The sequence below is a fragment of the Calliphora vicina genome, chromosome 1 (assembly GCF_958450345.1).
Source record: "Calliphora vicina chromosome 1, idCalVici1.1, whole genome shotgun sequence".
NCBI lineage: Eukaryota > Metazoa > Arthropoda > Insecta > Diptera > Calliphoridae > Calliphora > Calliphora vicina.
The window spans coordinates 117,443,663-117,467,908 of NC_088780.1; the positions used below are offsets into that span (position 1 = coordinate 117,443,663).

Genomic DNA, 24,246 nt, shown 5'->3' on the forward strand with positions numbered 1-24,246 from the left:
GGCAATGATTTTAAAAGAAAATATAAAACAACAAACAAATGTAATGAATCAGGCACTTGAGCCACAATGAAACTTGTCATAAATTTTCCAAAGAATCATTACTTTTCAATATAAAGTAATGTAAATGGAAATGTCTATATTACAACCAGAAAATATTGAGTATGTTTCTTTGAGGTTTTGCTGTACACTAGCCAAATTTTATTTGAAATATTGGAAATACTTACAATTTCAAAATTGTGTTTTTGGGTTTACTTTGGTTATGGTATTATCAAAGCCTCTTTTTTCGATTAATTTCGTTTACTTTTCTTATAAAAATGCTGTAATTACTTGTGAAAATCTAAAATAACAAAATTTTAGTCAGAAATTACATGAAATATACAATATTTAAAGGAAAAGTTTAAGTAGATAAACACGCACAGCTATAGAAATTATTAACTACAATTTACTATTATTTAAGTAAGAAACTTGTAAAACCAGCTAAATATTTAGAAAAATAAAAGCAAAAACTTATTATTAAAGTAAATAAATCAAGATAATGAAAACGAACAAATTAAGAAAACATAACAAATTAAGATGGAGACGAATTCAAAATTAACAACTCGGTAGGAAATGAAAGATGGTAGTAGTGATGTTTAGACTTAAATATTTTATAAATTATATAATAACTAGTTGAAAAGCCTGTCCATGCCAGGCAAATTATCAATGTCGAAAAATCTAATCAGGTTTTAATAAATAAAAGATTGTTAAGAATTTTTGAATGATTTTTAAGGGAGAACAATTTTATTTCTTTAATTAATTCATTTCTTTATAAAATGAAATATACAATTTAATTTACAAACAAATAAACCTAATTGACAGAATCATACATAACAAAAATCAATAAATAAAATTGACTTAAATTTCGTTTAATAGTTACTTCAAATGTGAATAATTTTCATAAGTTAACAAAAAATAATCAAAAATTTTCTTTATAGACAATATTCTTTGAGAATACTGTGGAACTGCCCTTACGAAGCATACCCTGCTTCCCATCTTCATAAATCACTTTCACACTAACATCATGTAAGGATCTTGCTCTAGAAAATGCAACATGATTTAGGCAGATAGATCCCCACCTTTTCCAACGTCTAACCTTGTTCTTTATTTATTGTTATGGAAAATGCCAGACTTATGGGGAATTGTATTCTGCGCAAAACGCATGGCAGGTCTGGATTAATAGAAGCCAGATCAATCCTCGGGATAAATGCGGGGCTTCCTGTCAGGATATTTGCACATATGTGGTTTTTCGAAAGTTTGGTCACCTGCAATCTTGTGCCATTACAGAGTCCTCTCCTCGTATTTAAATTCTGCAAAAGCATTACAATAGCACCTTGAGGTTTAATTTATGAGGCGGCATACAAGATGGTGAAATGCTTTTCAAAAACTCGACCGGATAGTTTTCTCTTTCGGCTATGCTATCACATTCTACTGTGTCAATACTTAAGTATCGGAGCCAGATACTTGAGTTTTATTGAGACACTTTTGTCCAAATTTTTGTTTAGTTTTAACTTGAAAATAAATTTAGTCGACTATACGCTTAATCGACAAATATTGATTGAGTTATATTTTATTCTTAATTGAAAAATGTTACTCATTCGAATAAAAAATATAATTTTTCCTCGATTATTCGAATAATTTTTATTCTTACAATAACTAAAATGTTCATGATAATGCCCCATTAAACGATTTGGGTTAATTTAAAAAATGATTAAATAGAATAATTAATATTGAGATTGAGATTACATATTTTATAGATAACAAATATAGTAAGTTTTAAAATATAATATAAACAACCCACTGATGAATGTGAATGGTCCGGTCCCTCTTCTACCCTGAAAACTCATAAGGTTGTAAAAGTAGTAAGCAAAGCTAATTTTTATTTTAAAATGTATGACTCAGCTGCAACTAAAACTCTTACTTGACTAATTTAAATAAAAAAAATTATGCAATTTTGTTTTAAATTAACTTAATAATTAGTGTTAATTATTGCATTTGCCATATGAAATGGCCTTATATGTCTTGTAAAACAAACGTTTTTGAATAACTTAGCAAAAATTGCAATTCGAAACGGAAATAATATGAGTGCATTACGTAGCACTGCTATTCTTAATCTATTCTGCACTTAAAGGTATATTATAGTTATTAGGGGTATTGATGTTAAGTACCAGAAGGAAAACTTAGTAATTACCGTAATTTAAAGTGTAATTAATAACAGATTTATAAAATGGATAGTCGCCGCAGTTTTGTAAATCGAGTGATTTTCAAAAACAAAAATTTAAAAATTGATGTTCTGTAAATCGAACGATTTTAAACATTGAAACAAGTTTGTTTGCTCGAAAGTAAAATGATTTAAATATTTGTCAATACTACTGAATTTGAGTATTTGTTTCGCTGTCATCTGATCAAATGTCTACAATAAATTTGAAAGGATGCCAACAATAAATTTGAATTGTTTATTTTAATTTATTTCAAATTCTAAATTTCATTTCTGAATGACCCTAATAAAATTACTCTTCTAGTTTACTACATTTGAACAATGTTTTGTATTGTTAAATGTTGTTAAACATTGTATGCATTTTAATTGTTAATAACAACAAAAATAAAAGAATTAACTTTATTGTGTTACTTTTTGAAGTGTTTTTTGCTACTAGTTTAAAGAAAAAACAATAAAAACAAATTTTAACTTTAACGTCTGTTTGAAGATTTATGTTTCAGATTTAAATTTTTAGAATAATCAGTTTTTTCGTATTGTTGACAGCTTCTAATCTTTGTAGAATAGGAAATTAAGTAAGACCCAAGCCAAAATGAAATTTTATTATGCATCATGCAAATAAAAAACCAAAAAACGGCGAAAAATTTATTGTATTCTTTGATGTTTAACTGAAATGAGTCTGTTAGTTGTAAAACTAAATATATTGAAGTAATAAAAAAATAAATAATTTCTATAATTATAAAACCAGTATTAGACAATAAAATTATATATTTTGTTTTAACTTTATAATTACACTAAATGCCTTTATTTCTTAAATACATACATTGATTTCGTATCTAACTGTTCTGTTAAACCAAATAGAGACAATAAAAATACAGTTGTCTATTTAAAAATCAGTAGTTAGTAAACTTATTCTTGTATATTCATTAAACATTTGGATCATTTTATAATGTTAGACAGCCCTTCATTCATTGATTTGAACTGACCCAGTAAGTACGTCGTGTAACAGTAAAACCGATCATACGTTTAAAAGTTTAATAAATAAATATACAGGTAGGCCTCCATTTACGCGGTTTGTTGGGCCCAAAAAAATAGCGTGTAAATCAAATTCGCGTAAAACGAGGTTCTAATTTAGAACGAAATGCTTTTGTGGGGCCAATATTTTTTTATTTCGCGTAAAACAATACATCAGTCACATAACAAAAAATAAATTGGGACCTAAAAATCGCGTTAAATAGAAAACACATATGTACATTAGGCATATAACTAATTTTGGCGAAATTTTTGGCATACCACCACGTGATGGCCAATGTTGTATAAGTAATGAAAATCATTTTTTTGGGTCATTTGGAATCAAAAACATCACGCACCAACAGCAAATTCTAAAATAAACCAAACTTTTTTTTCTCTGAAAAATTATATTAATAATTTCATAATAATGTATGGAATACTTCTCTTATTAAAAAATTATCTGTTGAAGTATGTCCGCAGTTATTATTAAAATAAAATATATTGTATTTCAATATAATTGAAAATATTTCATGAAAAACTTTATTGCGTTTGGTGCGTGAACTTTTTAACAACCGCGAAAAAATAATACCGTGGTTTTTTATATTTTTTAATGCTCTATTCGACTGTGCTATGCCAATTTGCATATTTGCAAAAATTGTCAATATTTATATACCTAATGTACATACACATCGTCTCCTTAAATGAAAGCGGACGTAACTACACAAAAATTCAGAATCGAGTTATTGATTGATTGAACAATTGCCAAGAATACTCTATTATTATTGATTTTATAACGTATACTGTAAAAACAATAAAAATGTAGTTACGTCCGATTGCATTTAAGGCGACGATATATACTTTAAGTAAACTTATTTTATTTTTAATTCTAAAAACTTACAACAAAAGTAAAGTAAAAAAACTCAACTAAAAAAATTATTTCTTATAGAAAATTAAGGAAAAAATTTCAATTAAAAAAACAAAATATTCTAATATATAAAAGAGATCAAAACATAAAAAAAAATTCATAAAAATTAACGAAGTTTTCAAAAAAGAAATCTGTTATTCGCTTGCGTTATTTCATTTCTTGTTGTTCAGTTCTTGTTGCCGCGTTATATAAAAATCGCGTAAAAAAAGTCGCGTATTTCAAAAAATGGTTGCTAATTTGAGTTCGCGTAAATAAAGTACCGCGTAAATGGAGGCTTACCTGTATAGATATGCATACATATACCAGACTTAAATCTAGCAACTCAAATGCTGTTACACATCCAGTCATCACTGTTATCAATCATATATTACTAGTATGTGGTCTGTGTTGTTGGCAGTTAGTTTTCAAACCAGTCAGTCTCAAATGCCACAACCTATTTATTATTTACGACTACTGGCTGAAATAGCAAAATATAACTGACATAATTTGTAGTTTGGTCTCTTAACTTTTCTTATAATAATTGCTTTTGTTAACAAGTTTATTTTTTCTTAGCACAAACTAGGTCAAGAATTTGTTGTGGGGAAATAGCAAAAATAAAGCCTCCCAAAATAAATAATAAAAAAAACTGGCAGCTAAGAAACAAAACCAATTGTGTTTGGTGTAGAAAAAATAATATAAAATTGAATTCACATGAATTGTTAGCAGTAGGTACTAATAGATTTTAAAGAAACCTAAATCTAAACTAAATTCTACTGGTTAAACTTAACAGTAAAACAAGCAAAATTTTAGATATTCAGTATTTAGCCTACTATCGATTACACTGTGCTAACAAAATGTCTAAAAAAAAATGTTACGAAACGATACTAGCTGATTAAACTGCTCTTTATCCAGAAGTTTTACAAGCAATCAATGTATTCCCTTTGGACAGTCATTTTATCTAATGTCTGATTACTTGGCTTACTCCAATTTATATATTAGTTGTCAGTTGGTTACTTTATACATACCAGGTAATCTATCGAGAATTCAATTATTACTTTAGTGTCTCTATGTAATTTACAGTGTATTTATTTCTAAACCTTTGTATTTTACCCACCAGAATTAATATATTAAAGAGCCAATTACCACTCAGTGTCCCATTGTAATCTGAAGTGTAGTCTGCTAAAAATTTTATTATTTTAATTTCACTTTAGGAATCAGCCATTTCGCACTCACTACAAAGTATATATTGTATATTATTAGAAATTTCCAAAGTTTAATTATTTAATTTTACTCCCCCTAGTATTATTTGGCAGAGTCAATTTCCAGATTACTGTCTCTTAAGAGTGTGTTATATATTATAGACTTGTTATTTTACTTGCGTCAATCTCAATTTAGGGTGACAACTAGTTACACAACTTGCTACGTTATTTTAAGATGTGCATTTCCGTTAAACAAACTAGTTCGAGGTTCTCTCACATTTTGATTTATAATTTGTTTTCAACCGCATTGATGTTGACGAAGTTCAATACCAAACTGTTTAGGACAATGATAAACAATGTAAACGAATCTCATTCATTTCGTTTTTGTATCTTGCACTTGAGCCTGTTTTACATAGACATAGATAAATCAGCATAGAATTTCAAACTACTTTCCAAATTTTGGAGAACTGTTCAGTATAAATTTATTTTAATCAGGATCAATAAGGTTTTTCTTATTTTTTATTATGTGGCATGAATATGGTTCAACCGGTAATTATTGTTCTTGTTAGAAATATATATTCTGTGCAGCTTACAATGAATATTTAAAAACATTTTGCTGCAAAAACTGAAAATCTAATTTTTCTATGTTAAACGCATTTTTAAACATTATTAATTTTTTTATTGTATAAAAAAGATTGCATTTTCTATACAAAATTGTTTGTATTTTTTAATGAATTAGCTCTGAGTATAAAAAAATTCCATTTAAATATTAGCGTTTTCAACTTTTTAATTTCAAAGGACATTTATATGTAAAAGTACAATTTGTATGAAAATTTCCATCAAATATGTTCAACCGACTAATTGATACTGTAATTTTTAATAAAAAAATGTTCTTAAAATTCTTTATTTAAATGATAATTAAATGCAATTAAATGTTAGCGATTTCATATAATTGAACTTGTGGAATTCAAACTTGGCAAAGATTTTACGACTCCATTCAAGGATGTTTTTACAATTCGGTAAGGAAGTGGGGGTGGATTCTTATTTGTCAAGTCAATCACAGCAGCAAATGATTATTCTGTTTAATGTCATGTATTATTTCAAATAACATTTCATATTAAAGTTGCAAAATGTTGATGTATTGCTTATATTACTAGAAGATGTTTTTTATACCCTTCGCCTTCGTGAGAAGGGTATATATAAGTTTGTCATTCCGTTTGCAATTTCTACATTTTTCATTTCCGACCCTATAAAGTATATATATTCTGGATACTTATAGATAGCGGAGTCGATTAAGCCATGTCCGTATGGCTGTCCGTCTGTTTGTTGAAATCAATTTTATGAAGACCCCAGATATCTTCGGGATAAAAATCTTCAATAACTCTGTCAGACTTTCGAGAAGTTTCCTATTTAAAATCAGCAAAATCGGTCCAAAAATGGCTGAGATATGAGGAAAAAACCAGGACAACCTCGATTTTTGACCTATATCTGGATTACTAAGTCATAAATATAGACAATATGGATATCTAATGATAGATACTTCAAAGACCTTTGCAACGACGTATATAAGACCATAGTAAGTTGGACCTACAATGGGTCAAAATCGACAAACATATTTTTTAACCCGATTTTTTTTTTCACCAAAAAAAATTTAAGAAACCAAAAAAAATTTTAAAATTTAAAAAAAAAAAATTTAAAATAACAACTAACAGTTCGAAAAAAAAAATTCCAAAAAATTAAAAAAAACAACTTTAAAAAAAATAAAATTTTGTTTACCTAAAAATATTTAAAATTTGTATTTTGAAGTATAATTTGGTGAAGGGTATATAAGATTCGGCACAGCCGAATATAGCTCTCCTACTTGTTTTTTTTTTTGGGGTGGTGTTTAGTAAAGTTATTACTAATTGTATGTGTTAATTAGCCATTATTAAAAGGATTCAAAATGTATTACTTTAATGATCTATTTAATAAAAATAATTAATCAATGTTTAAAAAATATTAATTTGGTGGCACAAAAACAGGCCTCAATATTTTTTCGCGTATACATTTTTTAAAAGCACTGAGTTGACAACGCTGATTATTTTGATACAGAACAAAAATTGCATTTTCTATTGCTGTTATAAAACCATAAATTTTTGAATATGTAATAACTTAAAGGGTTTATGAAAATTAAAATGATTTTGTTAGTTAATTGATTTGTAGGTAGTGCCAATATCAAATATTGGTCGATCATTTCTATAACATTTAAAAGAAAGTCTCTAACATTTTTCTACATATTATTTTCGATTGTAAAAATTAAGAGATAAAACAACTTCTCACTATTTCAAAGAGCATATTGAAGCATATATTTTTTATATTTTAAACTCCTCATTTCGCTAACTTTGATTATCATCACGTGTAAATCATTAATCAAAATCAATTTTCCCCAACAAATTACCAACGTAAAAAAAAATAAGTTTAAGAAAATAAATATAATGAATTATTAACAACAAAAAAGCCGCTATAAAGAAGTAATGAAGAAGAAAAATCCCGTTAAATTAAAGACGTTTTTTTTAATTTTTGCCCACGGCCTTAAACCAAAAAAAATACGACAAAACAGCAAACAAAAAAGGTATTAGTTATATGTTATAATCACAAAGATGATGATGATGACGACAGTGATTATGGTGATATGTAATCATCTTTACAACGTAATAGTAATAATATACTATTTATTATAATACATAATATAATCATTATTTTAGTACATTTAGTCATCATCTAATGTCATTTATACTCATAAATAAGTAAAATACTGACAGCTTCACGTAGCCACTATTTAAATAATATTCACACATATTTTACAATTTGCTATAGCTGTAGATAGTGTTGGTATTGCTATTGTAATTGTGGTTAATGTGGCTGTTGTTATTTATTTCCCATAACAGTTTTCTTAAAAAAAAATATTTTTTTTACAATGACTGGTTTAAATAAAGCATGTAGTTTATAATAAACAATACGAATTATATTCTCCATTCATGGTGTCTAATTTTGTTCGTTTCTTTTTTTGGTTATTTTTTGCAGAAAAATGGAATTGAGTAATTTTGGTGCAACGAAAAAAATGTCACGCGAAGAAAGACGATATTCCGTGCCACATGGTCCAAATTCACCTCTACCACCAGCGGCCTCTGAAGATTTACATGCATGGTCAATATACAGGTAAATAAATATTTATATTATATCGAACAAAGTGAAAATATTGAAAAAAACAAGCAATATTTTGAACTTGGGTCTTCAGATTCTGACCATATTAGGCAAACAAATACCCTTTTGAGTCCTTTGGACATTTCCAATTTTATTCTTTCGAAAAACTTGTGATTTTATTCACAATTTTAATTTTTGTTAAAATCAAGAAAAATTACTTGTGCTATAAATTTAAATAGTCGTATTTTATTTAAGATTTAAAATGCTTTTGAATGATAATTTTGTCCTCTTTACATTATTTTTTTTAAGGAATTCCTATGTGGAGAACATTTCCAAAACTGCATCTGAAAATTGCATTAGCATGAATGTATTTTTTGAAAATAAATATTTTTTTAATTTTTTAATCCAAAAATGCATTTTAAATCAATATAATCCGACTTCAGCTTCATAGGATACGAATATTCACAGGATACAAAAATTAAAATCGCGAATAAAATCAAGAGTTTTTGTATCAAGAGTTGAATATGTACATTAGAGTGACAGCCGATTTTTTTTTTTAGATTTCAAAGAGTGCCGGGTGGAATATTGTGACACTAGGCCTAAATGTTAAGTGCTGAAAATTTGACCCAAATCGGGCAACGATTTCTGGACGCGCATCGAGGTCAAAGTTCAGATATATGCAAAATTTTACTATTTATATGGAATAAATAGGTGAAACTCGTTAAATTTCTGCACTGTTTTCTAGAAATGTATAGATTTATTTATAATAATGAATATTACATTAAAAAATTTCTTTTGGAAGTTAACCCTGAATCTCCTTTGGGTCAAAATGACCCAAAAACTGTATTATTGCCAAAATTCGGAAAAAATGCAAATTTTTCAGATATTTTAAAAATTTTGCTACTAAATAAATACTTTTGCAATTGAATGCAAAAGAATCGAAATGTGTACGTAATTATCGTTGTAATGAGATATAAATGACAATATTTGGTTAAAAAATGTTAAAGTTATTACAAATTCGCCAGACCATTAACGTGTTTCAGGCCACTTGAACAAAAAATTTAGGAAAAAAAAATAACATATTTCGAGAAAAATTAAAATAAAAGCTAATTTTTATTTAAAATATATCCGTATTTACTTGTGTATGAGTTTTTGTCTTCGTAGGATACAGTTAACCTATTCGCAGGTATGGCCAAAAAAAAATATTTTTTTTAACGGCTGTTTCAAATCTCCATTTTCAAATTTTTAAAAATTTTGTTAAACAAATTTCAGAATTTTTTGATCATTACATTGGGATTTATTGAGATCAAAATAGGGAATAAAAATATGAAAAAATTATGTCAATACCTCTTACAGTTTTTCCGTATCTGCGATTTAAATCTTGCGATTTTCAAGAAAAACTAATTTTTTGTCCATATTTAGACGAATGAGCCCAATTTCCTTAATGTTATAAATTTTAAGTAAAACCTATTCATAATATTATAGGTCTCGTAATTTTAAATATGGTCTGAAAGTTTTACTAAAATCGGAAAACGATAACCTTAAATCGTGAAGGTCAAAGGTCAAATTTTTCAATATTTGGAATTTCTAAAGAAAAGATAGCGAAATGTTATATATTTTTGGGCCGATTTTAATGAAAATTGAGCAAAATATACATTGGGGTATATTATTTACAATAACAGTGCAAAAATGGATTTAATACTTTAAGAGCACTTGGGGTCAAAATGGCTGTGTTTTTCGTGATTTTAAAAGTTGAGGGTAATTTGGACCCGAAGTGTTGCTAAGGGTTAATTTCCATTTTTGTGCTGTTATTTTAAATTCTGGACTTTATGTTATACTTTCCTCAAGTTTCATTAAAATCGGCCCAAAAATATATAACATTTCGCTATCTTTTCATTAGAAATTCCACATATTGAAAAATTTGACCTTTGACCTTCACGATTTTAAGGTTAACGTTTTCCGATTTTAGTAAAACTTTCAGACCATAATTAAAATTACTAGGATTATAATATTATGAATAAGTTTTACTTAAAATTTATAACATTAAGGAAATTTGGCTCATTTGCCTATATATGGTCCAAAAATTTGTTTTTCTTGAAAATCGCAAAATTTAAGTCGCAGGTACGGAAAAACTGTAAGAGGTATTGACATAATTTTTTCATATTTTTATTCCCTATTTTGATCTCAATAAATCCCAATGTGATGATCAAAAAATTCTGAAATTTGTTTAACACAATTTTTAAAAATTTGAAAATGGAGATTTGAAACAGCCGTTAAAAAAAATATTTTTTTTGGCCATACCTGCGAATAGGTTAACGGTATCCTACGAAGACAAAAACTCATACACAAGTAAATACGGATATATTTTAAATAAAAATTAGCTTTTATTTTAATTTTTCTCGAAATATGTTAATTTGTTTCCTAAATTTTTTGTTCAAGTGGCCTGAAACACGTTAATGGTCTGGCGAATTTTTAATAACTTTAACATTTTTTAACCAAATTTTGTCATTTATATCTCATTACAACGATAATTACGTACACATTTCGATTCTTTTGCATTCAATTGCAAAAGTATTTATTTAGTACCAAAATTTTTAAAATATCTGAAAAATTTTAATTTTTTCCGAATTTTGGCAATAATACAGTTTTTGGGTCATTTTGACCCAAAGGAGATGCAGGGTTAACTTCCAAAAAATTTTTTTTAATGTAATATTCATTAATATAAATAAATCTATACATTTCTAGAAAACAATGCAGAAATTTATCGAGTTTCACCTATTTATTCCATATAAATAGTAAAATTTTGCATATATCTGAACTTTGACCTCGATGCGCGTCCAGAAATCCTTGACCGATTTGGCTCAAATTTTCAGCACTTAACTTTTAGGCCTAGTGTCACAATATTCCACCCGGCACTCTTCAAAATTTTAACAAAAAATTTTTTCCATACAACTGATTGTCACTCTAATGTACATATACAGTGAGCCTCAGAAGTGAGTATACACCAAAAATTATTTGATTTTTTTTAAGATAATGAAAATCCTAAAATTTATTCATCGATTAAAATTTTAATGTTTAGGTTTGTTGGAGATGGAGTTGAATAATAGATTCGGTTGTGAAAAAAAAGATTTAAGTCGGACTGTAATGATTTTCATGATCCTAAAAAAATAAAAAAATTCGCGGGTGTTTACTCACTTTTGATGCTCACTGTATATAAATGACTCTAAAGAGTATTTACTGTCGGAAGACCCAAGGTCAATTTGAGATGTCTTATGAAATACATGATATATAACAAAGTTGTATCTGCCTGTTCTAGGGTTCGGATCCTAATTTCCTGGACTTTTTTTCATTCCCTGGAAGTAATAAAAAAATCTGTTCATTCTCTAGAAATCCCGGAAATTTTTAATACTAAATTAAGTCAAAAATCAGTAAAATTGTTCAAGTAATCGGTCAAAATTCAATAATATATGAATTTTGATTCTAGATAACCGACTAAGTTAAATCTGGAAAGAATTCTTACTTCGGTACTTAAATGGTAATTGTTCTATAACAACTAATTTTCTGTTGCTAGTATCAAAAAGTCTATGAATATAATCGATTGGCAACAAATCACAAATAATCGGATTTATCTGAGCAGAAATTATATTGCAACTTTAAGAAGAATACATATATGGAAATTCCGCGGAAATTTAAAAAAAAAAATTTTGTCTGATCAGACAAAAATTGTCTATATAGAAAAAATTTATCAGACAAAAATGTTCTATATAGAAAAACTTGTTTGTGTGATCAGACAAAAATTTTCTATATATAGGAAAAATGATTTGTCTGATCAGACAAAAATATTGTATCAGACAGAAATTGTCTCTATAGAAAAAATAATTTTTCCGATCACACAAACATTTTGTATATAGAAAAACTTATTTGTCTGAGCACACAGCAATTGTCTATATATACAAAATTAATCGTATGATCAGACAAAAACATCAGCCAAAAATAGTATATACAAAATTTTTGATCACCAATTTACCTTTGAAAAAAGGTGCAGTTTTTAATTTTAAATTGTAAAAACTTCCTGTTTTTATTAAACCATCGCTCAGAAATGTTTTTTAAATGACCAGTGCACAAATTATGACTAAATACAACCACTATAATTTTAAAAATGTTTATGTAACACAAGTTATTTAATATTGTTCGTTTGTTACCGAAAAACCACCACGGTTCATTAGATTCTAATGGACGGAAATAATCATAAAATTGCATTGATTGATAGATTGATGCTTTTTGTTTGTTTGTTTGTTTGTTCTCTACTTCTCTAGTAGAAACCTAAAACATAAAAACCATAGAACATACAGAACATAAAAAAATATATAATGAAACAACCTATAAACACACCCAGGGTTTAAGCCAATTTATGTTTGAGTTTGTAGTTTAACCAACCAAACCGCATCCGTTTATTAACTTAATTAACAAAAACGAAATAAATTTTTTTTATATTTTTATTCACTTGTATTTCTCTTTATTGTTCTTTGTTGCAGACAAAATTTAAATTCTGATTTTACTGACTCAGCTCTGGGGTCTTCTGACAAATCACCGTTGCCATATGGAAATTTTCAATTACGCGATACAACAGTACAATCAATACTCAATCATCCGCGCTATGGTCCCAAGTAAGTTGTGTGTTGCAGCTGCTGCTGCATTTTGTTTGTTTTAAAGAATTTTATTTTAAAGATTTTAATTTATTTTATTTAAAGATCGCCATTGGGCTCTAATATGTATACATATTTGAAATTTGGTTTACCCCGTGTGTTTCCACCAAATGCCGGTTCACAGCGATCACATCGTCCCGGACCAGGTCCGGGTGGTATGCGTGGTAATGGAGGTGGTGGCGGCGGTGGTGTAAATGGCCGCATTAATCGGGGTTTTCGTGATAGTTCGGCAGGTCCAACTGCTGGTTCGTCCGGTTATGACAGCAGTGACAACGAAACTACTCGTAGTCGTGGACCACCCAATTTAAGGTAATACTTTTTTATTTTAAAAATAAAAATTAGTTCATAAGAAAATTATAATTTTTCGTAGAAAATATCGCAGTGAATCGGATTTTCGTGCCATAGGTGGTATACCCACATCACGTCCCGATTCTAGAGCTCAAGGCATTCCAATGTCAGCATTACGTCAAGCCAACAGTCGAGCAAGTATAGCAGGTAAGTGAACAATAGTTTTTATTAAATTATTAAACTATATTTTATCTAAATATACCCCATATTTTTTTGTAGTTGGTGCCCACGTTAATACTCATCAACAGTACATACCCAATGGCAAACATTATGGTCATCGTTCACACAGCGAAGCTGATTTACTGGCGGGTGGCAATGATGTCTATGATTATGGAGGTGGTGGTGGCGGTGGTGTAATAGGTGGAGGTGGTGCAGAATCCCGCCTTTATGCCTCATCACGTCATCGTCATAATCAAATGGAACAACAAGCCAACGGTCATATGGTCAATTATGGCATGACACATCGTAAACGTTCTGAAATCGGCTTGGTTTATCCCAATATACAAGTGCATTGTTTAGATGTTAATCCCTGTTTAAGGGGTGTCTCGCTACAAGCTAAAGCTGGAGATTTATTTGCCATAATGGCAACATCACAAAAAGAGGGCACTGCCCTGACAGAATGTTTGGCGGGCCTTAGAGAACGTATGGGAGGTGAGATTTTAATAAACGGACAACAAATAAATCGTCGTGGTTTACGGGAGTTGTGTAGTTATGTGCCTGCATTGAATGCCTCGTCATTGGATCCGAGAATGAGTGTACAGTGTACCTTGAATTTCCATGCCGCTTTAAGGGGACCCATGGATCGTAGTGATTTAAAAGAAAGGGTTAGTAGGATAAAAGATATTTTAAACCATATAGAAAAAATCTAAACTATTTTCTATTTTTACTAGATGGATGTTCTTATTGAAGATTTGGGCTTGACCACGGTGCGTGCTTCAAATGTCTCCTCTTTGACTCACTCGGAAAAGCAGCGTTTAAGTGTAGCCTGCCAACTATTGGCTCAATCTTCAATATTAATACTGGATCAGGTTACTTCAAATATGGACATATTTGATACCTTCTTTTTGGTCGAATACTTGCGACAATGGTGCAGTGGTGGCCGTATTGTCATAATGACTCTACAACCGCCCACATTTGAGATTCTATCTATGTGTTCGGGTGTACTTTTACTGTCTGGCGGTAGGACTGTGTTTTCTGGTAGCCGTTCGGATTTACCACGTCATATGGGTGAATTAGGCTATCCGTGTCCGCCCTTTAAAAATCCTGCTGATTATTATTGTAAGTATAACTTGAAAACAAATTTTAAAGCAATTGGCTATCACTCCTCCAAGAATTGAAATATTGTTTGGCTCCAAAGTTATGAAATGCGTAAAAATATTCATAACGGACTATTTAAATTAATTTTTATAGACATTTTTGTTAAAGAAAGAACAATTACATGTATAAAATCTAATTGAACTATTTCAGATATAATTACTGTTATTTGTATTTGAATATTGTAATTTACAATAACAAGTAATTGTAATTTTAATTGAAAAATGGCAGTAACAATTACCAATAATTGTAATCAGTAACAATTCAACTACAATAGCATGTAATTGTAATTAAAACTTTTTATGACAATTGCAACTAAAGTAATTTAATGGAAAATGTAATTGGCATCCTCCAAGCCTGTATAGGAATAACATAACTTTTAATATGACATTTTCACCGCCGATGTCAACATTTTAAATATTTGAAATTTTTCTTAAAAATAAGTCGAAATGTTATGTACCTATATTTTTCGATGGAAAGTAAGCCCTTAATACATTTGAAGCAAAGTTTCACACATGTTAAGATAATAGACATTCATACAGCAATTAGATGATTTATCTCATTCTTTCGCCCCTTTATCAGACATTTTATTAAAGATAAACCCCATGTAAACATAATATTATAATACTTAAAAAATTTCTTTTATCTCAAACACTAACGCCTTAGTGGACCTGGTTACCTTGGACGATCTATCGGCGGCCGCATTACTGGAGTCATCTGCACGCATAGAATCTTTAGCAAATTCATGGGATCAAATAAATTCCGAACCACCACTAGCAGCACCACCAGCCTCAATGCCTAATTTTATACGTAAAGCTGGATTCTTTGGTCAATTTAAGGCGTTAATAAAACGTTTTGCAGCTTATAAACAACCTGGTTCGCTACTCACTTGGATCAGTAAATTAATATCGGCTGCGGTATTATCTTTATGTATTGGTTGTATATTCTGGGATGTACCAGCTTCAGATCCACAGCTCACCTATAATGATCGTTTGGGTTATCATCATTGTGTCATGGCTTTAATGTATTGGCCACTGCTTATGTTGACCATAAGGGATACCCAAGAGGATCGTAGGCATGCCGAAAGAGATATACGTTTGGGTTTATATTCTCGTTCATTATATATAATAGTGCAGGTGAGTTATATCCTAATTGAGCTAATACTTTGAAGAAATAATGTCATAAATTCAATATATAATTGTAGAGTTTGTTGGGCCTATTTCCCAGTCTATGCATATGGTTGGCCTATTTGTTACCCGCCCATAGTATGGCCGGTTTGTATACATATACCACCAGTAGTGATACTGGCATTTATCTATATATGGGTAAGTTTATCTGTATTTTTTCTTGTAATTATTTTATATTGAATTTAATTTTCTGTTTTCAGGTTATATGCTGCTTTATCTTACTGTTATACAGACCTTGGCCTTATTCTGTGCTCATTTGATGCCCTGCAAAGTTTCGGCCATGATTGTCAATACCTTAATTACATTGGGTTTGACAGCTGTGGGCGGTTATTCTGTACATCCCAAAAATTTATCAAAAATATGGTCTTGGTCTGAATTGATATCGCCTGAGAAATGGCTGTTACCAGTTTTAGTACAAGATGAATATAGTGCGGAAACTTTGGCCAACTCAGCAGGTTTACAATTGTGTCGCAATAAACAGGTGAGATCAACAAAAAATTAAATACAAATTTTTGTCAGACATAAACTAACTTTATTTTCCATTATTTACAGGTGCAACATCAAGAGATTATTGTGCAACAACCCTGTCCACCGCCGAACGGTACACAAGTGCTAGTCGATTATCAATTATTGCCACAAGATCATAAATTAGATCCTACAGCGACCTACGATCAAACCACTACCATCGCTTTAGTTGTGGCCTCAGTGGTAATATTCTTTGTTACCTTTTGCGTGTTTGTTTGTAATTGTCGCAATATTTTTTGTAAAAAACAAAAAAAGGCCTTCAAAGATCGCATTTGAAGAACATGACCAAGTGCAGTATAGTTAAATAATCATTTAGTAGAGATAAAGAAGTGGTTTCTTTTAAAATAGTAACTAAATATACTTACTAACTTAGTGCTGCAATATTCTAATTTAATTTTTAACATTAAGTTTAACAACTTCCATAGTTTTAAAAATAAGTTTTATATTATTTTTATTTAATTAATTGCATATTTTATTATGTTGCACATTTTGATTTTGCATTTATTTTGTAATGAGAGAAAAAATTTGAAATGAAATTTTAAATAAAATACATTTAAAAAAATATATACATACATATTTTATAAAAAAATATATTTACTAATTATTGTTGCAATCCTAATGTTAGAAACAAAAAAATATAAAATAATATTTTACATTAGTTTTAAGTAACATTTATTTTACTTGATTTATTATATTAATGCTGGACTAATTATAGTTTTAAGAAAATTTATTGTAAAATATGTATTAATAAAAATATAATATACAATATTTTTTAAATGGATAATAGAAAATGTTTAACTTACATCATCAGATGAAATTGTTAGAATATCTACTAGACAAGCAAGAATATGTATGTATATTTTAATTTTCCGAAAAGCCGGCCAGGCCAGACTTTCCGATTTGTCAACATATTGACAATTGGGAAACGTATTATTAATTATGTTGATAATATATCCAATTATGGACCCATTCCCATAAAAGCTTTAGAACACTATGTGATTCTTCTTCTTTGGATACAACTAATTTAATATTAAGATTTTTTAAATCAAATTTTTATACTCACAATCATTTGAATGGGGGCTAGGTGAAATAATGGACCGATTTCAACCATTTTCAATAGGCTTGGTCCTTTGGCCGAAAAAATAATATATACCAAATTTGATCGAAATATCTTCAAAATTGCGACCTGTACTCTGCGCACAAGGTTTACATGGACAGCCAGCCAACCAGACGGACGGACGGACATCGTGTTAGACCTTATAAGATTCTAACACGATCAAGCTATCCGTATGCCAGTCTTTTGAAAACACGATAGGGCCCAAACGAAATGTTGGTTGAACTATAGCGGATATATTGATGTATCAACCATATACAATAGAGAGTACCACCTTGCAAGCACAAAAAAAGTGCTACAAAAATCGATTTTTTATATAAAAACTCAAAATATCTAAATGCGCTAATATCTTGGACAATAAGCGTTGAATCAAGAGAAGGAGCTCGATCTGTGATCACTCATATTTGTGACCAAAAGTCGATTTTTTATATAAAAACTCAAAATATCTAAATTCGCTAATATCTTGGCCAATAAGCGTTTAATTAAGAAAAAGAGCTCGATCTGTGATCACTCATATTTCTGTCCAAAAATCGATTTTTTATATAAAAACTCAAAATATCTAAATGCGCTAATAACTTGGCCAATAAGCGTTGAATCTAGAAAAGGAGCTCGATCTGTGATCACTCATATTTGTGTCCAAAAATATATTTTTTATATAAAAACTCAAAATATCTAAATTCGCTAATATCTTGCCAATAAGCGTTTAATTAAGAAAAAGAGCTCGATCTGTGATCACTCATATTTCTGTCCAAAAATCGATTTTTTATATAAAAACTCAAAATATCTAAATTCGCTAATAACTTGGCCAATAAGCGCTTAATCAAGAAAAGCAGCTCGATCTGTGATCACTCATATTTCCGACCAAAAATCGATTTTTTATATAAAAACTCAAAATATCTAAATTCGCTAATAACTTGGCCAATAAGCATTTAATCAAGAAAAAGAGCTCGATCTGTGATCACTCATACTTTTTAACAAAAATCGATTTTTTTATATAAAAACTCAAAATATTTAAATTCGCTAATAACTTGGCCAATAAGCGTTTATTCAAGAAAATCAGCACGATCTGTGATCACTCATATTTCTGATCAAAAATCGATTTTTTATATAAAAACTCAAAATATGTACATTCGCTAATAACTTAGCCAATAAGCGTTTAATCCAGAAAAAGAGCTCGATCTGTGATCACTCATATTTCTGACCAAAAATCGATTTTTTATATAAAAATTAAAAATATCTAAATTCGCTAATAACTTGGCCAATAAGCGTTGAATCAAGAAAAGAAGCTCGATCTGTGATCACTCATATTTCTTAACAAAAATCGATTTTTTATATAAAAACTCAAAATATCTAAATTCGCAAATATCTTGGCCAATAAGCGTTTAATCAAGAAAAGGAGCTCGATCTGTAAGCACTCATATTTCTGACCAAATATCGATTTTTTATATAAAAATTCAAAATATCTAAATTCGCTAATAACTTGGCCAATAAGCAAATATTTTGGAAACTATAACAGCTATATTCCTCAATGAGCAATACCACCGTTTGTATAAATATTTGAGGCCAAAATGGGAGTAGAAGCCACAGAGGGCGTGGCACCTCCCATATGATGATAATTAAAAAATCTATTATATGGGATACAATCAATATTAATATTTAGGACACGAATGGGCGGACTATCAATAGTGGGCGTGGCACATCCCATACAAACTAAATACTAAAATTCATATCTATCTGTATAATTTTGATATGTAAAGCAATGAAACTTTGTATGAATTACATATTTAGGCCAAAAATGGGCAATCTAGCAAAAGTGGACGTGGCACCTTGAATAGATATGACAAATTATATATGGGGAAAGCTATAGCAGCTATCAATATTAGATTTTAGTACAGAAATGCGTGGACTACCAACAATATTAAGTAAATGTTAAAATTTGTATATATTTGAAACCCTTATATATATGGGGGATTTCATGTCAAGTGAACCAACTTTTGAAATCGATGTCTTCCGATCGGGATGAAATTTGCACCAAGGTTAGCTCTATTGGATAGTAACTCAGACACAATTTTTCAACAACATCGGTCGAGAACTCTCTGAGTTATAGGGGGTAAAATTTTGACAATTTGGTCAAACAGGGGTTTTTTCTTATCCATGTAACTTATTACCTATTGTTCTTAGCAAAATGTGTCCCAAATAGTATAGATAGCTATTTCTTCGATCTTTCGAAAAAAAATATTTAAAAAAAAAAATAAAAAATTTTTAATATTTTTTTTCCGAAATCAAAAACATTTTTGACTTTTTTTTAAAATACGCTATTTTTTTTTTTTTTTTTTTTTTTCTTAAAATAAAGTTTAGATATTTTCCTTGAACACCTACTTGGTCGCTTAGTGGGATGCGAGTGGGATATCTATCAAAATAAATATTTTGTAACTCAAAACATAAAATTTTTGACTTTTTTTGCAAAATCAAAAACTTTGTTGACTTTTTTTTTTCAAAATGGACCCTTTTTTAATCTTTTTTTTAGGTCAAACAAAAGCTTAGATATTATCCTTGAAGACCCTTTTGGTCGCTTAGTGGGATGCGAGTGGGATATCTATCAAAATAAATATTTTTTAACTCAAGACTTACAATTTTTGACTTTTTTTTTTGCAAATACGATTTTTTTTCCAAATGGGCCCTTTTTTTAAAATTTTTTTGTAGTCAAAAGAAAGCTTAGGTCCATTCCTTTAGGATATTTTTAGTCCCTTAGTGGGATGCGAGTGGGATATCTATCAAAATAAATATTTTGTAACGCAAGACATACAATTTTTTAATTTTTTTTTGCAAAATCAAAATTTTTTTCCAATATGGGCCCTTTTTTAATTTTTTTTTTTGCTCAAAAGAAAGCCTAGGTCCATTCCTTTAAGATATTTTTAGTCACTTAGTGGGATGCGAGTGGGATATCTATCAAAATAAATATTTTGTAACGCAAGACATACAATTTTTTAATTTTTTTTTGCAAAATCGAAATTTTTTTCCAATATGGGACTTTTTTTTAAAAATTTTTTTTGCTCAAAAGAAAGCTTAGGTCTTTTCCTTTAAGACCTATTTTGTCACTTAGGAAGATGTGAGTAGGATATCTATTAAAATAAAAATGTTGTAACTCAAGACATTCAATTATTGACATTTTTTTGCAAATTCGAATTTTTTTTCAAAATGGGCCCTTTTTTAAAAATTTTTTTTTAGTCAAAAGAAAGCTTAGGTCCATTCCTTTAAGATATTTTAGGTCCCTTAGTGGGATACGAGTGGGATATCTATCAAAATAAATATTTTGTAACTCAAGATATACAATTTTTGATTTTTTGGCAAAATCAAAAACTTTTTTGACTTTTTTTTAAAATGGGCCCTTTTTGTAATTTTTTTTTTTGCTATAAAGAAAGCTTAGGCCTATTCCTTTAAGATGGTTTTGATCGCTTAGTGGGATGCGAGTGGGATATATATCAAAATAAATGTTTTGTAACTCAAGACATACAATTTTTGTGTTAAAACATTTATTTTGATAGATATCCCACTCGCATCCCACTAAGGGACTAAAAATATCTTAAAGGAATGGACCTAGGCTTTCTTTTGAGCAAAAAAAAAAATTAAAAAAGGGCCCATATTGGAAAAAAATTTTGATTTTGCAAAAAAAAATTAAAAAATTGTATGTCTTGCGTTACAAAATATTTATTTTGATAGATATCCTACTCGCATCCCACTAAGGGACTAAAAATATCTTAAAGGAATGGACCTAAGCTTTCTTTTGACTACAAAAAAAATTTTAAAAAAAGGGCCCATTTGGAAAAAAAAATCGTATTTGCCAAAAAAAAAGTCAAAAATTGTAAGTCTTGAGTTAAAAAATATTTATTTTGATAGATATCCCACTCGCATCCCACTAAGCGACCAAAAGGGTCTTCAAGGATAATATCTAAGCTTTTGTTTGACCTAAAAAAAAAGATTAAAAAAGGGTCCATTTTGAAAAAAAAAAGTCAACAAAGTTTTTGATTTTGCAAAAAAAGTCAAAAATTTTATGTTTTGAGTTACAAAATATTTATTTTGATAGATATCCCACTCGCATCCCACTAAGCGACCAAGTAGGTGTTCAAGGAAAATATCTAAACTTTATTTTAAGAAAAAAAAAAAAAAAATAGCGTATTTTAAAAAAAAGTCAAAAATGTTTTTGATTTCGGAAAAAAAATATTAAAAATTTTTTATTTTTTTTTTTAAATATTTTTTTTCGAAAGATCGAAGAAATAGCTATCTATACTATTTGGGACACATTTTGCTAAGAACAATAGGTAATAAGTTACATGGATAAGAAAAAACCCCTGTTTGACCAAATTGTCAAAATTTTACCCCCTATAACTCAGAGAGTTCTCGACCGATGTTGTTGAAAAATTGTGTCTGAGTTACTATCCAATAGAGCTAACCTTGGTGCAAATTTCATCCCGATCGGAAGACATCGATTTCAAAAGTTGGTTCACTTGACATGAAATCCCCCATATATAAAAGTCAATGTGTGTTTGTTTGTATGATCGTTTGCGTATTTGTAATGGCACTCGACTTACAGTAAGGCAATTAAGGAACAATTTAATCGGAGCGACCGAATTATATCTTCGGAAATGCCATTTGATTTTAATCGATTGCAGTTTCCTATTTGCTTAGTATTTTCAATGACAATTGATAAAGCTCATGGTCAGTATTTGGAAGTTTGCGGACTAAATCTAGAAAATCCATGTTTTTCACATGAACAGAAACTAAATTTAGATGGACTAAATATATTGTAAATCTTTACGGTACGGGTAGCGAAGCACACCGGGTTTTAGCTAGTACAATATAAACATAATAAGAACTTTTGTATGTCGTTCATTAATTCGGGTTTAAAAATGAGTAGCTAATTCTTTAGTTTAAGTAATTATTCACTTTTTCTAAATTATTTATAACAAATTATATTATACCCTCAAGCTCTATCAACGTTGCCGAATCTTTGCTTAATCAAGTGGTCTTAGGGAATTACACAAATCTGTCCAAAGTTTGATATCATTGTCAGTGAAGGTGGCGAATTTGAATTCAGACAGTGCATGATTGCCGCATTTATAAATACGCAAAAAAGTTTATTACCATGTTAGACAAAGATGTCTAACAATGTTTAACATCATGTATAAGACGAACTCCATGTTTTTCTTCCAACAAAACGTAAGTTTGCATTATTTTGTATTTATCATTAGATTTATTAAATATTTTGCAACACTTACTTATATTAAAATCACTTTCCACGACCGTTTCAAAATCACATTCGCCATCACTTTCAACACCACTTTAATCTAAGTTAATATTTTGATTATTAATTGAGACCTGGTGTCACAATATTCCATCCGACCATACTTTGAAATCTAAAACGACAAATTTGCTATTTTAGCTACTTTTAAGATTATTAAGAAGTTTATAAAATAATTTTTATTCAAAATCGTATTTTTCTTATTTGATTTTGATTTAATTTTATATTAGACAGCTAAATAAAATTTTTTCATGAAAACCTGTTATAGCTTCCAAATGCAGATATGAACAATGCACTTAAATTAACGAATTTGTATGGAGATTGATAAATAAATATATGTACAAAACTCATGTTTTGTGCACTAATATGCAAAATGCTCTTAAGTGAAAGGCAGGTAAGTCAAAATTACTGTATAACAAGTAAGAGTGCTATATTCGGCTATGCCGAATCTTATATACCCTTCACCTTTGTTGTGGATGCATTATTATTTTTTATAATAATTAGTATATACGTATGTATGTATGTATATTGCCCACTTTCAGCGTACAGCATCCTAAATATATCAAGAACACTTTTAAAAATTGTAGAAGTTACAAACGAAACAAAACACCGAAAAACAAAATACACAAAGCAATAAAACCAACACACATCCAAACATACGTTTTGTTGTATAAAAAACAATAACAACGCCCAACAAAACATGGACAGATTTTGCTGATTTTAAATAGCAAACTTCTCGAGAGCATGTCTGACAGAATTATTGAAGATTTGGATCCCGAAGATATCTGGGGTCTTCAGAAAATTGATTTCAACTAACAGACGGACATGGCTTAATCGACTCCGCTATCTATAAGGATTCACAATATATGTATATACTTTATAGGGTCGGAAAATTATATAGTGGAAATTACAAACGGAATGACAAACTTATATATACCATTCTCACGAAGGTGAAGGGTATAAAAATGGCAAAAAAAATTAGCTAATGGCTAACTTGGGGGTTACATGAACAAGTTTTACCTTTCAAGTTTTAATACACTCATACTTTTTTACTACTACACTTTTAAGAATTGAAACGAACTTGCATTCAATTTCTCATTCAAGTTGGTGTTTCAATTTTTAATCAAGAAAAAAGACATCAAGTGTCATTGTATGTACCAGAACTGCTGGGGAAATTTTATATTCATAGAGGTTTCAGAGCGTTA

At 29.2% G+C, this 24,246-nt stretch overlaps 1 protein-coding gene across 1 annotated transcript in view; it reads left to right on the top strand.

Moving 5' to 3' along the window:
• LOC135963665 (ATP-binding cassette sub-family G member 8) overlaps nt 1–17,419 on the top strand; it is a 61,213-nt gene extending 43,794 nt beyond the window's left edge. Inside the window, exons 2-11 of the mRNA XM_065515610.1 lie at nt 8,429–8,563; nt 13,084–13,215; nt 13,300–13,563; nt 13,625–13,749; nt 13,822–14,426; nt 14,493–14,880; nt 15,583–16,052; nt 16,121–16,241; nt 16,304–16,584; nt 16,656–17,419. Coding sequence (XP_065371682.1) covers nt 8,433–8,563; nt 13,084–13,215; nt 13,300–13,563; nt 13,625–13,749; nt 13,822–14,426; nt 14,493–14,880; nt 15,583–16,052; nt 16,121–16,241; nt 16,304–16,584; nt 16,656–16,904 — 2,766 coding nt within the window. The 5' untranslated portion in view covers nt 8,429–8,432 and the 3' untranslated portion in view covers nt 16,905–17,419. The remainder of the gene's footprint in view (nt 1–8,428; nt 8,564–13,083; nt 13,216–13,299; nt 13,564–13,624; nt 13,750–13,821; nt 14,427–14,492; nt 14,881–15,582; nt 16,053–16,120; nt 16,242–16,303; nt 16,585–16,655) is intronic.
• Nucleotides 17,420–24,246: the final 6,827 nt, after the last annotated feature.